Here is a 17995-nt window from a genome sequence, read left to right on the forward strand (position 1 = left end):
AGAGACAGAAAAGAAGCTGCTTTTCTAAGATTTGGCTCAGGAGGTAAGCTAGAAAGAAGTAAGAAAGACAGTTTTTAATTCAGGATAATTCTGTGGAGGTTCCTGTGTTTCTTAGCTGTTAACTGTATTTCAGGGTTGGTTCTAACTTAAAGTGCTATAGGCCAACCCACAGGCCCAAAGACCCAACTCACGAAGTATCAACAGAATTCCTTTTCTAAATGATTCATGCACTTGGACAGAGCACGGGCCTGGGATTGAGAAGGTCATGGGTTCTAACTCCAGCTCCATCACTTGTCTGCTGTGTGACCTTGGGCTAGTCACTTCACTTCTCTGTGCCCCAGTTACTTCATCTGTAAAATGAGGATTGAGACTGTGAACCCCCACATGGGACAGGGACTGTGTGTGGCTCAGTGGAAAGAGCACGGGCTTTGGAGTCAGAGGTCATGGGTTCGAATCCCGACTCCGCCACATCTGCTGTGTGATCTCGGGCAAGTCACTTAACTTCTCTGTGCCTCAGTTACCTCATCTGTAAAATGGGGATTACGACTGTGAGCCCCACATGGGACAACCTGATCACCCTGTATCCTCCCCAGCGCTTAGAACAGTGCTTTGCACATAGTAAGCGCTTAACAAATGCCAATTATTATTATCATTATTATTGTTATTATTATTAATTTTCTTATATCCACTATAGTAACTGGCACATAGTAAGCATTTAACAAATGCCATCATTATTAAGTGTGCACTTTGTGTTCTAAAAATTACTCTAGATTCTGGAAGGGTCGAAGATCACTAAAACAAAGTTGAGTGTACAACACACCCCTAAGTGCCAACCAGCTGGGCTTTTAAGGAGCTGGTCATTGAATTGGAACCCATTTCCAAAATGAGATTTTCAAGCAAACAGAACTGTGAAGGCCAGATGGAGACAGGAAGACTTGTGCAGGTGTTCCATTATTATTCCCTGCTGACACCTGGCTTGTAGTTGGAGGTGGTTCAGTGCAAGAAAGGCTTCCTTGTGCAGGCAGGAGAATGGAGCTACTGAGGTTTTGGGAAAAAGTGGGGGAATCATCCAACTGATTGTCTTGGAAGAGGTATCTGTAAGTCATAAATAAGAATAATGGCATTTGTTAAGCCAAGCACTGGAGTAGATGAGACAATTCCATTGGTCCCTGTTTCATGTGGGGCTCACAGTCCAAGTGGGAGGGGGGACAAGTATTTCTTCCCTATTTACAGATGAGGAAGCTGAGGTACAGAAGTTAAGTGACTTCCCTGGGTCACACAGCAGGCAAGTGGTAGAGCAGAGATTAAAACCAGTTCCTCTGACTCCCAGGCCTGTGCTCCTTCCATTAGACCCCACTGCTTCTCAGTGTGGTAGTAATGGTAAAAAAATTTTTTTTTCTATCATTGGTAATTATTGTTATTATAATCCTATTTGTTACAGCACCACTTTAAGTCCTAGGATAAATACAAGTTAATTCAGGTGGGACACAATCACTGTCCCAAAAGAGGCACTCAATCTATGTAGGAGATGTTCCACTAAGCAAAGATCTTGAAGAAAGAGGACCCTAGTTATCAAGACACCAGAGACTGAAGGATGGTAGTGCTCAGAGAAGCAATGACCAGCAAGCAAAAGTCTAGGCAAATATGAGAAAGTCCAGAGTACACAGTAAAAGCAAGTATATCTTTACTTTAGTGAATGCAGGATACAAATATTTTACAACAACCTCTAGCATTTTCTTAACCATTTGATAAAAAGTTCACTAGAATATTTATTGTATAATGAAGAAAAACCAACACATTCAGGGAAAAATTGAGATTCGCTTATTTTTCTTAAAAGGTTCATCTCAAGGATGGCAACAAAGTCCAGCTTGTGCCGCCAAACGGTTTTACATTATCAAACCGTGAACAGCTTCTTGTGTGAACTGTTGACTACAAACATTTACCAAATACATAAATCTCTTTTAAAAAAGCCATTTTAAATATAGCAAAGCAGTGTCTTCTTGCACAGCAAAGTGAAGAAAGTTTCTACAGAGAAATAAACGTCTTACATTTGTAAATCTTTCTTTCACATTCTAATCATCTATTCTTCTCATGATCAATGCCAGGAGTTTTTAGGTTCCTTATTTACTATGTATTTCTTGTGCGCATGACAGTTAAACCGGAAAGTATCCGATGCGTTAGTGTCCTTTACGGTTAAAGGAAATGCTAAAACATATTATTCTTTTATAACAAACCCCTGATATTCAGTAATACTATGCATTTAATTAGAGCTCAAAAGATGGAGTTTGGATTTATTTGGACAATATGTATACAATGGGTTTTAGTTTTTAACATAACAGCTAAAAGGATGTTTATTGGTAAACTTTAATCAGTGCAATTTGTTCATTTCTTTTGTAGATCAAAGAAATATTCTATTTGAATTACTGAAATGCTTTTCTGTATGGTGCCTTATATAAAATACTTTAACATCTCAAAAAAGGTTCTTCAAAGTTATCCTATTAGTGTTGTTCTCATTAAAAATCAGTTTCCATTGTATGTACGTTTGCATGTATGTGAGAAATGGGATGCTTCTGAAAGCTTATCGGTTGGGATTCAGTTTCACACAGGGTTCATGGGAGAGAGTTTAACAGTCTGATATTTAATGCCTATAAACCAAACAAGTTTTAACTTCATTAATGTGATTTCAATACAAACTCTGAGCCTCTTGTAACATTTTAGAAAACAGTAACTGTTTTGCTTTATAAACCTGCATAGAAATAAAGACTATTGAGATACAGTCAGCAAAGCCATCTCATAAGGCACACAAGAAAATAGACAGTAAATGTGAATGCATAACTCCTATTCAATGTACAGCAAAAGTTCATGAACATGCATAAATAATAATGAAAGAATCACTTAACACTTCCAGAGTTATAAAGGGTCTATTAAGTGGCAAGGAAGTAAAAATTATCTTGGAAATTCAGTTTTAGATACCATGTGCTAGGTAGAAATGTGACACCATGTAAAAAGTGAACATGTGAGGAGTTCAGGAAGTCAAGTATGCTTCCAATAACTTTGTGATCAAGGGCAGTTGCCTGGTGCCTCTGTGATGAGAGTGCAAGATCTTTTGGGTCATATGAACATTATCTGTCAGGAACCAGTGCTAACAGACACGGCCCAAGCAGGGGCTGACTGTTGAACGTCATCTCCAGACAGGTGGTAGGTGATGAGTTTTCTGCTATTTGTCTGTGGCTGGGCAAGGGAAGGGGGGGTAAGGTGTTTGGGCCTGCAGTAAAAGGCAGTTGCTCTAGCCTGCACATGCCTGTGGACACGAAATGTGTCTGTTTATTGTTATATTGTACTCTCCCAAGGGCTTAGTACAGTGCTCTGCACACAGTAAGCGCTCAATAAATACAATTGACTGACCTCAACTGCCACCTGGTTATGCTGCTCTGGGGGATTCATCTCCATGCCTGGGAACACCACAGGTTGTTTCCATGCTCAGGACCTAAGTTGTCATGATTTGGCTGTTGACATTAGAAGGTTTATTGGGATGGTTTAGAAAGGAAATGGCAGAATAAAGTCATTTGAAAGGAAAGAATATCTTAAGTAAAAATTGGGGATTGTTGCTGAATGCTAACTAAAAAATGATTTTTTTTTAAGGATGCCCTACTTTTTAAGCACAGAGGAGAACAGTTTTAAGTTGCAGAGCATCTCAGATATGGAATCTTGGCACATCCTTTCATCTCAGCTGGCTTACTGAGTTTCAACTACCTGCTATTCATCTACCTTAGGTATGTGGATTGCACTGCTTCTAAAACTCCACAGCCCATATGATGGATTGCACTAGAAAGAGATCTATTCCAGTTGATTTTTGCTGGAGACCAATGCTTACAATTGGCATCATTAAATAGCATCTCCCATTTAAATTGTCCTCAACTTCTTAAGGAACAGATTTATTTCCAAAATAAACGTTTTCCCTTAAATTTTTACCACTTATAAAAACCGTTTGATCGCCTGATGTGTTACCACTTTCTCTAATATGAATTCAATTAGGTCAACTTTTTCCACTGATTTTTTTTCTTACAAAAGGCAAGTTTTAAATACTGCCTTTTAAAATCTGTTACAACACATTTTATATTTATGCAGGATGAACTTAACACCAGATTTTTGTCACTTTGCTATTTATATACATATATATAAAATGTATAATGAAGCTTAACCATACAGCACAGAGATTACAATTTAACATCACACATTCACCACCAGTGAGGGGGGAGAACCCCCCCTTTATACAACCCTCTGAAAAATTGGGATAATATTAATAATAATTAAAATCCAAAGAAAGTACAGTATATTTAACAAAATAGTAAATATTAAACAGTGAATACTCTACTTAATAAGGACCTCGCCTTTTTTTTTCAAGTTGGCGGCAATCCACAAAAATATACTTTTTAATCTGGTGACCGTACAATACATAGGTACTTACACCAAAGGTGATAATATATTTAAGATGCTATATACACAAAAAGATTTTGGCTCAAATTTTAATTTACATATAGAATAATAAGTGTTCATGGCTTTTTTTTTCCAAGGTTCCGCCTGCAAGTTTTTTTTCCCCCTCTGAAAGCAAAATTAAAAAATCAAAACAAGAAGATAAAACTATACTCTACAAAAAAAGCTACAACATACAGCTTTGGCTTATATAAATAATTCATAGCAGAATGTGTTCAAAAGTACTGTATATAACTTTATATAGTCATCAATTCATAAGGGTATTGTTTTCTTTAATATAAAATATACATGAGCTAAAATCAGTTTCTCTTTTTTAAAGGTATGAATGTAAAAAGAAACTTTTCAAACATATTCCAATTATAACTTAATATATTAATTTTAATTTAATGCTCTATTTTCTAGGCTAATATTTCTCTGAATATTTCATGCATGTTTTCTATGTCTCTCTTTTTATTAGCTAAAGATCACTTCTTTGACCCGATACATTTTTGCACGTGCAAAACCGGTACGTGTGTTTGTTTGTTTTTTTAAATAGCATCAGCCCTTCCCATGCACCCCTTTGCAATAGAGACCCATGCCGAGTTGGGTAATATAAATGACAGTTTATGTACAGTATTGCTTTCTTTTTCCTGCTTTTCTACTGCTCTGCTGCTACAAAGCATTTTTCTTAATCAACTACACGTAACCACACAGTTTGAATAAACACATAGGGGACATTACTACAGGCGAAGCCCTCTAGGTATCTGCAAGCTAGTGTGGTAGGATATATATGGGTACAATGTTTCTCTGCAAAAACTGGTTATATTAATAAACAGAAAGTCCAAGAAAGTGCCAGACTAGACCACTGCCTACAGGGTTCTTTGTTTTTACCATAGGACATCTGCAGATATACAAGGAGTTTGCAATAAGTGCCTGATTCTGTGTATGCCACACACACGCACACGCTCACACACCCACACCCATACATATATAAGTAAAGAGAAATATATGTATGCATATACATATAAATATATTTAACTCATGTCCTTATTTATAAATTTAGATATGTAGGACAGTTCATTGCAATAACACAAAATAAAAACAGCAACACAGGTAGCTTTATGTCACCCATGTGTCCATCCTCATTCGCTTTACTGAAGGGCTTTCTCTGTCCTCAGTGTTTGGGGGTCTTCCCAACCCAATTGGAGAATGGAAGTCGCTTCTCGGATCCTCGCGATCACTGCCGTCGTAAGAACTACTGGAACTACTGAGACTGTCAACAGGGGAGCGTCCGATTTCTTGCCGGGACGACTGCTGCTGCTGCTGTTGCTGCTGCTGCTGTTGCTGCTGCTGCTGTTGTTGCTGCTGTTGCTGCTGCTGCTGCTGAGGGAATCCAGATGGGGTCATGCGATCCCGGGGAGGTGAAATCGGTTCAGACTTTATGTTGATGTTCTGATTGGTATTGATGGATAAATTGGAACCCTGAGATAATTGCCCTCCAGCACTGAAAGGAAAAAAAAAGTTGAATAAAATACCCCTGTCTTAGTGTGCCCACCTGTCAGTGGACATCCTGGAATCCTAGAGTCTGAGGCTGTAGAGAGGGACTAACCACGGAATCACCTGAAGATTTTTTAAGCACTGGGTATCTTCAGAAACCCAGTACACCCAATAAGCCTAAAGAGGTTGAATCGAGTTGGTATGGGTGGTTTGAATGATCTCAGCTCCTTAGGCATTCGAATATTACTGTTAAGTGATTCTGAAATCTATATGAAAGCTTTAACTTTAAAAAAAAACCCATAAAGTATAGGAGGGTGGTTTTCCAATTACAGTTTTGGGGGGTAGTTTTTTTTTGCCAGCAACATAGCACATGACTGTAGTAATTTCAGTTATCTCGCTCAACTCGGATGTGTGAAGAAAACACTTATGCACAGAAAATCTTCTCTCAAAACCTGCATTCTACAGATTATTTTCTGGGGCCCAATTATTCATAAAGTAACCAAACCAGCTCAGAATCGAGATGGGTGAGGCTTGATAAAAATTTCCTATCCCACAAGTAGTTTATGAGTTACTTACACAAGTGATCCGAGAGCTGCTTGTCCTAAATGGTGTTGTTGCCATGCAGATACCTGTCCTAGAGACAGCATTCCTGGGGAGTTAAACCCCTGCAAGGCAGACAGGTCTGCACTAGTCAGTGAGTAATCTGGAAAAAAAAAGTGGGGGAGGTGGAATATTGCATTTTATGTTTAAATTAAATAAACTTTATTTTTCTGCACATGAAAAATACATTAAATTATTCTCTAAAAGAACGTTCAGAATCAATTGGGTTCCCTTAGATACACAAGTACCCCTAGCCCTTTGCTGCTCAGTGTACTGACAAAAATCTTCCTTTCAGGGGTCAGAGACTGGCTCTGGAGTAGCTTTTCTGTCATGAGGTGGTTTTTTTTTTTTTGTTTTTTTTTTTTCAGGTTTTCTCCCTTACATCACATCACACGCTCTTGGGGATGGAATGACAGAGGTCATTAAGACCAGTGTCCTCTTGGGATTTGCCATTTCAGGATGACAGTGTGCAAAGTGGAAGTTTTAGGTGGTTCTGCTTCCCTGGCACCCACTCTAGACCCAAACCAGAAATACCTGCTTTCGGGGCCACACCGGTCATGCTTCGTGGTAAGGTTGGCTGTAGTCCTTCAGGGTTTATATGGATAGGTCATGAGCACAATAAACCCGGGCTAGAACTGTCCTTTTGAAACTTGCAAAATTAGTTTATATTCATGAAGATAGTTACGGGTACAAACAGGGCAATGTAATTTTAACTTTGCATGATCTCAATTAATAATATGTATTTTTATTCACACATTGGGAGTTATTTTATGGTTCATCATTAACATCTGTTTTCCTTCTCACTGAAAGGAAAAACTACAAACATCTTCTGTTCTGAACCACCTTGTCAAGAGGGAAAGATTAGGTTCAGAGGTGCCAACTTGATAATTAAAAAAAAAACCCCAAACCCCACCACCAACCTCCTGTTCCACATTACCTTCTTATATACTGGTCATGCCTGCATGGGGTAAACCAAAAGGCAAGTTGAAAAGTAAAACCGAGTCTCTACCTTGTTTTTATTACATCTAACAATTTCCTCCAAGTTAGCCTACTGTTCAATTTGGATTCTAGTACTCTGGGATGCAATTCGCCCTTATCTTAAGATGCGGCAGGGGCAGGGATTTTGAAACTCAAGTGTTATAGGCATTTACATGCTGTCCCAAGCAGCTCCTTCACTCATGCTGCACTAGCCTGCTGGTCTCTGGGACTGCCTCGAGGAGGTGACATGTATCTGGAATAAGGAGGTTCCTCAGGGTTACAGAAATGGGATTGGAGGAAGGACAAGTGATCTGTGTTTTCAAAACCACTGGCCACATCTCCCTCCATAATACAATTCCTCCTAGCCTTAACTTGGTCTAAACGTTTCCATTTTCCAATTGGGAAAAACAAATTTCCAAAAAGATATGATTGATTTAAGATGCTCATTAATATTAAGGAAAAAATTAAAGTGAAGCTAAAACAGCAAACTGCACATGCTCTACAAAAAAAAAGGTCTGAATAAAATATACATTGCACTTAGTGAATTGGCTATTAAACTTTGGAAAGACCCTGCTCACAGTTAAGAAAATTATTGGTTGCACAAGATGTGAATCTAGCCCAACTTTTACATCTTTGGCTATGCTGGTCAATTTTTTATTTTATGATTCTTAAAATGCCAGGGTTGATCTAGACTCCCCATACAAAATAACGTATAGCTGCAGCCCATGGCACTCTCACTGGAAGGTGGGTCAACAAGCCGTTCTGGCTGGGAATTCAGTTGGGGTGACCCATGATGACACCTTGCTGCTACAGGATTTTCTGGAAGAAGTCTGTGAGGGGGCAGTGTTTAGGGAGGATGATGTACAAATTTTACCCAGTTGTAATACTGCCCACCAATCTTCACTATTCTTCCCTCCCTCTGCTCAACCTCATACCCCTTGTGACACTGCTGCTAAATATGATCCCACGGCATTGCGGTGGCAGGGATTTTTCAAACCTGTAAACAGCCAGCACCCAGTGGCAGAAGGCCTGCCTTTATTAGTACCACTGAATGTATTTATTAAGCCCTGGAGCAGATACAAAATCAGATTGGATCCAGACTGGAGTCTAGATTTTTCAATATTGTGACTACTACTTGGAATTTTTATCCACACTTTGCCTTCTAGTTGGGTACTGCTCGTCAGCTATTGCACAAGAATTTGATTTCCAGATACAAATCTCCAGATTACTCTGAGGAAGATTTCTGGGATTGTATATTTTTCCCCCCTTATGAACAGAGTGGCATTGAAGCGCTTACCAAACACCACCCTTATTATACCAAAATGGGATAAATCAGCAAATACCTTTCTTAAAACTCCAAGGGTGAAATTTGATTAACTGCAAACCCTCCAGTTGTCAAATGGAAAATCCCTAACCCAGAAATTGTAACTTTCTTTGACCAACACCTGATGCTTTAACATATCTACCTCTATCCTTTCCTCTGAAGCATCAGATGTTGATCACTCAAACAATGGTATTAATTGAACCCTTACAGTGTGCAGAGCTATATAATAAGCACTTGGGAAAATACAGAACAATAAATGCCATAGTAGACATGGTGACTGCTCACAGGGAGCTTAGAGTCTGAAGGTAAAAGATATTCAAGAGTCTCAGGCAATTGGGTGGCATTCAGTTCCCCTTATCATAAAATTGAAGGTTTAAAAGGGCCTGTCTGATCATTCTGGTTTCTTAATAAAAATCTTTGAAACGGCATTTTTATGCTATCCTGTAGAAAATCTTGCCTATTCAAGTTACTGCTTGCTTATCATCTGCTGAATAGTACTACCTATCCCTGATGTTTTTTTTGTTGTGGAAAAGGTCTTTTAAAAATGTACCCAGTCTCTCCATCTTTAAACACGACTAAATTTAAAAGATGAAAAATTAAGATATTACAATATAAAGTGCTCCACTTGGCAGAAGTACATAGGGGGAATAAATAGGTGCAGCACTTGTCTCCCTTAGGCACCAACAATTTAAACCAAACGGTTGGAACAGGCCAAAAAAAAAAAAAGCCTGTCTCACTGAGCGATAAATCTGCCAAACCCAGAAGTTATGTGATCTGGGGATTCATAGCTCAATGTTTCCACCTTCCCAGTCATGCCATCTCACCATCCACCTCAGCACTAATATGCATTTATCTGTTTATTTTTTTATTCATCCATTTATTCACTTGTGTCTACTCTTTTTATCTCTTCTCTCATTCAACTATTGTATACTTCAATATTGGGCTATGCTCTGTCCTGGTTCCATGAAAATAGGATTAAGCCAAAGGGCATTAAATGAAATAGTTTCCCCTAAGAAATACTGTACACTAACCAAACAATATATAAAATGATAAAAATAAATACCACTGTAAATACGTAGCAGTAATGAAATACTTTGAATTAGATTTTTGTGTACATAAAATTCAGTACTTAATTTTTAAACTTTTGTAGTTCATGCCCAATTCTGAAAAATGCTCCTTGTCCTAAAAAACTAGAGAACTCTTTATATACGCTGAAGTGAAATGGCCTATAATGACTATTCAAGTCTGTCAAAATACAGGTGTACCCCAGCATAAATATGTGTCCGTATTATGAATAATGGGTTCATGGCATATATTTTTCCATAGGCTGACATGCAATTGAGTTCCTTCCCATATACATTCTCAACATGAAAACTGAGCTCAAGTCAAAATGATGCTGTCAATCACTCCTCACACTTTTCCCCTCAGCCCTTTGCTGTCCCTAAATCCTTTCTTGGACCTCACCACAAAGTGCATTTTATTTTTGTTTTTGTAAACCAGGGACTTGTGCAGCCTTCGCTCAAGCTGTGTGCCACTGCGAGAAAGAGGGGGCACAGAAAAATGTTACCATCCCAGCTGGTGCCCAGTCCAAAGACAGAAGCTGAGCTGGTCAGACAGAGGGAGAAGAAAGGCAACCGTAGGGACACCAGTAAGGATCTCATTGGGGGCTCTTGGATCTGGGACCAGCCACAGGAGTCCAGGCATGTGCACCAGGGATGTAAGAAGAGCAGAGCCCACTGAGAGGAGCAAAGCGGAACGTAAAATTGGGTAAAAAATTATCCACCTTCAAAACATGCCTATTAAAAGCATGCCTCCTCCAAGAAGACTTCCCTGACTGAGCCCTCATTCCTCTTCTCCCACTCCCTTCTGCGTCACCCTTACACTCAGATTGGTGCCCTTATTTCACCCCAACCTCAGACCCACGGCACTTATGCACATATCCATAATTTAATGTTTGTCCCTCTCTAGACAGTAAGCTCGACGTTAGCAACGTGTCTACCAACTCTCTCAAGTGTTTACTATAGTGCTCTGCACACTGTAAGTGCTCAATAAATACAATTGATTGATTGATTGAAACGAAGCTGCCACTGTTTGGGGAAAGAAGGAAAAATCAGGACTCCCTCAAATGTAAGTTCGTTGTGGGCAGGGGATGTGCCTATTTATTGTTATATTGTACTCTCCCAAGTGTTTAGTACAGTGCTGTGCACACAAACAAATGAATGAAGAACTCAGGTAATGACGATATTTTCTTGCCCCATGCTTGCTGGTAGTGATTTTTAAAATATTGGAGGGGAGGAAGGAAGGCAGAAGGGGAAATGGGATATTCAGAGTCTAAAGCGGGAAGGAAAATGGCTCAAAGCAGGGAAGACGGGGCTGACAGATCCTGGGGTGTGTATGACACATTACTGGATTTTAGATATTGTGGGGAGGACATAAACCCAGTACACCTGTACTTCAAAGGCAGGAAAGGAAGTGCTTAAGTCAAGGAACACTTCTCAATGTTAAAGTGTTACTTCAAGCACTGTAGTGCCAAAAATAAAATTCAATAGGGCTGAAAGAAGATTGTTTAACGAGGGATGGCTGTATTTGTTCATTTCTCTTTCTTCTATTAGCTCCTCAAGGAGTGGATTGCTTGTGTTCCTTTTTTTTTGGATGCTTCCCAAAGCACCAGTACAGTGCTTCGCACAACGTATGCTAAAAAATATACCACCAAATGCTCGTTGCATGGATGTGCCTCCCTGGATGAGAAGCTAATTAAAAAGTATCCTCTCTTATAACTGAAAAACTTTTCTAAAATTAAATCTCTACCAAGTACGCACTTGTAGATTACAGATCACAGAACTGTAAGCCAATTATAGCAGAGTGGCCAGCCAAGAAAAGGAAACATAGCTTACCAGTGTTGTAGGCAGTGGGCATGGCTGAGTACACTAGTCCCTGTGGAGGCAAGCTTGGGGTTGTCACAGACACCACAGGGGTAGCAAGAGGTTGAGTAGATTGAGAACTACTTATCCTTTGGGTATTCTGTAAATGATTAGAGAAAAAGATGTAATTATTATCTTAAGGAATAAACAGCATTTTAAAAATAACATTCAATTAAAATGTGAAAGTGTTCACGGTTTTGTGGGGCAATGATAGTATCTCATGTAGCAATGACTGCAAAAATCCTCACATAAAATACTTACAGAACTAGGTGAACATTTCAGTGGCCTAAATTTCTGGGTGTGATTTTCTTTTCAAATTAGGAATTCTTAATTCCTAATTCCTATCTTGGAATTAGTATATTCTTCTTGGGCATATAAGGCTGCTTAATAATATGGACATAACATATGCATAGAAGGGGCTTCATAACACAGCGAGCATAAATTTGGACATAAAAGTAATGGATAGAATGAAAAGATGCAATTGTTATGAGCAATTAATAAGTCTCCCTTTACAGAGGTTAGATACATTTGAAAAATACAGCTTTCTAAAGTAATTTATGCATCGAAGCATGACAATTAAATAAGCACCAAACTGCAATACCTTTTATTTGGGAAAAAAAATATTTTGAGACATTATATTAGGTAGGCCTGGTAAGAAATCTGACTTCCAATATTAATGAATACTGCATAGTCTTTCATTTGAACTCGGCCTTGTGGAAAGAGCATGGGCCTGGGAGTCAGAGGACATGGGTTCTGACCCCAGCTCTTCCATTCTCCAGCTGTGTGACCTTGGACAAGTCACTTAAATGCTTTGTGCCTCAGTTTCTTCATTTGAAAAGTGTTCTGTGAGTCCCATGTGGGTCAGGAACGGTGTCAGGACCCAGTAACTACAAAGCTGGGCACACAGCAAGCGACGAACCAATGTGATGATTATAATTAGATCATTTCCTAATAAATGTCATTAGTTATTTTTAACCAGTCGGTCTCTTGTATTCACCAGTCTCAACAAAGTTGACAAGCATTACAGTATTAGTCCATTTTTTCAGTGACTTACGCTTCCTGTGCTCTTTCTAACAAGAATCAGTTCTGGCTGAAACTTGCCTATTGGATAGGAAGCACATGTTCCTTTCATCGGACCACACAAAAGCCACACCGGACAAAAAGTGAGGTGGGCTTGGTTCCATTTCTGGGTGATGCTACCATTCATTTTTGCTTTTCTTAAAGTATGATTGAATATTCTGGGGGCTACTAGAACTGGGGGTGCATATTTCAGTTGGACAGAAAGAAGAACTTCTTGGTTTTCAGGGAGAAAGGAAAATAATAGACAATCATGTAATCTAGCTGGACCTGATGATTTCTTAAGGATTGTTTCCCAGAATTAAAAGATCTTATTCTTGGCTAAAACTACGTTGAATACATTGTTATTATCAAGTCTTTAGAGTACTTAATAATTTTCCAAGTTACTGAGATGAAAACTCAACAAATGCTATCTGTAAAGGAGTGAACTGGAATCAGTTTCAGTAGAGGTTTGCAGGTAACTGTCAGATGTTAATGAACTGAACCCATTTATTCCTTTTCCTTACCACCTAGAAAATTTGACTCAGTATCAAATTATTTTATAATGAAAATGAGTATTGCAACTTATATTTTAAACTGTTGAACTGTCCACTGGAGTTTGGATTTTTGAGTTCAGTACTACGGTTCTTGCCACCAACCCAATAGCTTTAACAGGAGTGATTTTTGTAGAAACGAGTAATTTTCCAAGCCACTAGAGGGCAACAGATATCTGTTAGTCCACATGCATGGGACCATCGCTTTAGGGTAAATAGCAATTGCCTGTAATAAGATATATCAAAAAATAAAAACCCCATCCAAATGATCGAATAATTCAATGGCCTAATTTTCATGAAAAGTTTGTGCCAAACTTCTAGGATAAACCTTATTTGAAGTTTTTTCTTAAAAGCTACATTATGTGGTGCAAAAAATAATGCTTGGGGGAAGAAAACACGCTGTGAAAATTGTATGTCAACATGCATTCACAAGCATGAAATTATAAAGTGAAAATCAAGAGTGCATTTTGCCCATGCTTTCATGCAGTTTGAGCCTACCATCAGCAACAAGTCCATGTTGAAAACAAAAGAAATTTAAGATACCTGGCTTAAATTGACAGCCATTTTTGGGGATTTCAATTTTTTCAGCTAAAGTGGCACCTCCGTGTAGTTTAACCAACAGGGAGGTATTCTGGTCAGCAAAGAGAAATCAAGTCTTTTCCAGCAAGATTTTTTTTTTTTTTTTAGTAAATATCGATAACAAGGATGAAAACCAAAAATTATCACTCACTATGTTAAAGGGTCCTTTCCCTTGATAACAGACCTTCTTCCCTTAGAAACTGAGGTAAAATAATGTACTATATATCCTTGTTAGTAAACAGGGAACCCCCTTGTGGGTCATGTTCTTCTCATGAGACACACACTAATTCCAACTCTGCAAAAAGGTGACTTCACCAAAAATGATGTAATCTTCCTGAGAGGAGGAGAAATAACACAGAACCTAATGCTACAATTTGAGGAACTTCAAGGGTGAAGTCACTTTCTAAAAATATTTAAATAATTTGCAAAACTATATAAGGTATTTTGTATCTTTTTAGGGTTTTTTTTTTTAAAGGCCAAATTCTCAACAAGTACTCTCATGGACTCATGGACAGCCACTGTTTTGTAAGGCTCGGTTCCAATGTTCCCTCTAGCAAATAAAATTGTTCCATAAAAATGTACATTTATAAATAGAAATGCCACACTGATAGATTTTTTTTACTTATTTTTCAAAATTTTGTGTTTCTATCAAACTTTTCCAAATGAATAAAGGGAACATTGGTTACATGAAAAACTTATTGGTACAAACTAGAATTTTCTGCATTCTTTCTTACTGCTCAGCAAACAGAAACCCAAACTCACCAACTCCAATTCATCCTCCTCCGACTGAACTCAGCAAACAAGAGGAATAACAGTGTTACTAAGAATATCATCGTTCTTAAAACAAAATATGATTTGATTTGCAACTATTTGTAGGGTTACTCAATTAGGTAAACAATGTGTGGAAATAGTCACTCTTTATTGTAGGGCTTATCACTGATTCACAAAGAAAGATTAGAAATACACTGCCTTTCAACTTTGCTACCATTTTACCACTGCTTGTGAAAGTGCAAATTATGCAATAAATAGTTTATGTGGATTAAAAAACAACCTGGGCAGGACAAGAATGAAAATAGAAGTTTGCGGGTAACTGTCAGATGTCAATGAACTGAACCCATTTATTCCTTTTCCTTACCACCTAAAAATGAATTTTTATTGACTTAACCTTGCTTTCCTTTTTTTTTAAAATGGCATTTGTTAAGGGCTTACTACGTTCCAGGCACTATACTAAGCGCTGGGGTATATACAAGCTAATCAGGTTGGACACAGTCTCTGCCCCGCAATAGGCCTCAGTCTTAATCCCCATTTTACAGATGAGGTAACTGAGGCACAGAAGTAAAGTCACTTGCCCAAGGTCAAACAGAAGACAAGTGGCAGAGTAAAGATTAGAACCCACAACTTCTGACTCCCAGGCTGATGCTCTATCCACCAGCCTATGTTGCTTCTTTTGTTGTGGGCAGGGAATGTGTCTGTTCCATTGTTGTGTTGTACTCTCCCAAGTGCCTTAGTACATTGCCCTGCACACAGTAAGCAGTTAATAAATACAATGAATACAATTGATAATTCAAATAGAAAAGAACTGTATAATGCTACCTTCCTTTAAAAAGAGTTTCTCTGTTTAGATGGATAATTAAAACTATTGCCAATTAGTCCTTTCTTCAAGAGCATGCTCTACATTTTGGTGATTTCTTTCACTTGATGTATTTTGCACAAAATAGTGATTCACTTTATACATGATGGCAAATTAATTGATTTCCAATAGTAATATACATTTCCTTAATTTGTTACAGGTTAGTGAGATTACTATTTATTATCTTCTTAAAATGGGATTCTTAAAAATGTTTGTTATCTTCACTGGGAAGATACTGCTGTGCTCAAAAAGGAAGCTGAATTTTTTTTAAATCAAAATTTTAAATAATTTAATTTTTCCTCCATGTTGCCAACGTAACACCTCTCCTTGTAAACACTCTTCTATTTTGGGATAGTTTTTGTTTTTAAAAGTGGTGGAAGGATTTCCTTCTCCAGACCCTTTCTCAAGGTTTTTTTCTAAACTCTTTTACTGCAAACCTGAGAGTCTTTGGTGAAATATGAAAAATCAGTTCCCTCTGCTCCTGAAATCCACTCCTTTTAGTTAGCAAGAAAGGATGATGAATGATGTGCTTAGTACCTAGGGGATGGGTGTGCCTGCAATCCACTGGGGTCAGGGCTTGAAAAATGCAGTTGGTAATCACATTTTTCTTTATGCATTTCCCCCTACCCCTAACACATGAATTCAGAAACTGAAGAATTAATCGGGAGGGGAAGACTGTGAGGGGAAATCTTCCTAGATGGGCAAGAGAAATTCAGCATTTCCACTGCTTGCTATAGGAGCTAACACACCTGTAAGAATAAGGAGGGAAAAGGAAGAAAAGTTCACTGTTGACTAATTCGAAAAACAAGTTCTTATGTGTTTTCCACTTGCTCACTTAGGTTCCTTTCAGATAAAGTCTTATCAAAACATCTTGGCTTCAGCGAGGTGCAGACTGGTTGGTTTGAGAAGTGACGGAGAGAGGCCATAACCTAAGTTAAATAGAACTGGGAATAAAACCTCGTGTGCATCTTTTTAGCAACTGGTAAAAAAAAAATGGGTGATAGAAGCCATAGTTTCCACAGTCTATTTCTAAATTTAAACTTTATTCCTGGGTGATTTCAGAGATTTTCCTCACAAGGAGGCTGTTCTTAGCAGAAAAGACCTGATAACTTTTTAATTTAGAAATTGAACTCAGTAACAAACTCCTGAAAGTTGCAGTCCTTTTTCCCTCCGTCACAGATGATATTCTGTGTCATGGTCCTGAAGAACCACCACAATGTTAGCACAGTTTTCACAAATTGGGCACTCGCCTAATTACTGTGAAACTGGTTTTTCTCTCAATTTCCTCCTCTCAGGCTACCCCAAGTAGAAGCAGTGTTCACGTCAACCATATCACTTCAGCTGTACTTGATGGGATGCTCCAGTTAGAACGAATAGATTATATGTGCTAAAATTGAACCAACTCATATCTGAAAGACCTTGATCCACCTCACGTCACTGAGTAAATCTAAGCTCTTCACCCTGAAGTATGGGATAGATGCAAAGCTGTCAGGAGGTCAAGTATTTTGAGGTTACATAGAATACAAGTTTTTATAGAAAAGCCTAAAGAATGCTCCGACTCACCAGTGGAGGCATCATACCCTTGCTGGAAGGGGGGATGACTACTCGAAGATCTGGTTTGCGATTGTTCATGCCGAGATTTCCACCTCCTGGAGGAGGGGGGGACTTTGTGGGCATGACTTTGCCCAAGCTGTTAGCCCCAGTGGTTCCCAGCAGATTTGGAGAAGCTCGGGAGTTTACAAAGCCATTCCCTGAAAAACAAAATAAAAAGAATTGCCATTGTCAGAGCCAATATGGACACAATTTTTCTTCTTGACAGATTTATGAAACTGATAATCATCACAACAAAAATTATATATTTATTAATGCATACTATGAAGTGCTGGGGTAGATTCAAGATAATCAAATAGTACATGGTTCCTACCCCACAAGCAGCTCACAGTAGGAGGAGCAGGAGGACAGGTATCCCCATTTTACAGGTGAGGAAACTGAGGCACTGAGACTGTGTGGCTTGCCTTTGGTCACATAACAGGCAAGTGGCAGAGTCGGGACTAGAACCTGAATTATAAATATCTAATTTTAAACACTTTATCGTTAGAAGTTCTTCAGGTTGCTTTGGCCACAAACACACATGGGAACAAACGTTCTTTCCTTTTTTCTCATATCCATTGTTCTTGCAAAAATCCTATAAATTCACTCTAACTATAAAGCCAAGCAATGCCAACCATCTGCAATTTTCTGTGAATCATAAAGACCTTCCAAAATTGACTAGTCCCTTTAAACTGTAAGCTCATTTTGTCTGCTTATTGTTATACTTTTGTCTCCCAAGTGCTTAGTACAATGCTGTGCACCAAGTATTTAATAAATGATTGACTAGATTACA

At 38.5% G+C, this 17995-nt stretch overlaps 1 protein-coding gene across 7 annotated transcripts in view; it reads right to left on the reverse strand.

Moving 5' to 3' along the window:
• Positions 1-1660: 1660 nt before the first annotated feature.
• The window catches only part of MEF2A (myocyte enhancer factor 2A), a 182730-nt gene continuing 166395 nt past the window's right edge, over positions 1661-17995 (reverse strand). For 5 of the 7 annotated variants that reach the window (XM_038747496.1, XM_038747495.1, XM_038747499.1 and 2 more), the window contains 5 exons: positions 17176-17363; positions 14745-14768; positions 11767-11893; positions 6547-6673; positions 1661-5977 (listed from right to left, as the gene is read on the reverse strand). In XM_038747496.1, the coding sequence (XP_038603424.1) occupies positions 5593-5977; positions 6547-6673; positions 11767-11893; positions 14745-14768; positions 17176-17363 (851 nt within the window). In that variant the 3' untranslated portion in view covers positions 1661-5592. The remainder of the gene's footprint in view (positions 5978-6546; positions 6674-11766; positions 11894-14744; positions 14769-17175; positions 17364-17995) is intronic. The other 2 variants (XM_038747500.1, XM_038747501.1) reach the window with 1 other exon arrangement.

Source organism: Tachyglossus aculeatus, chromosome 5 (genome assembly GCF_015852505.1).
Source record: "Tachyglossus aculeatus isolate mTacAcu1 chromosome 5, mTacAcu1.pri, whole genome shotgun sequence".
Classification (NCBI taxonomy): domain Eukaryota; kingdom Metazoa; phylum Chordata; class Mammalia; order Monotremata; family Tachyglossidae; genus Tachyglossus; species Tachyglossus aculeatus.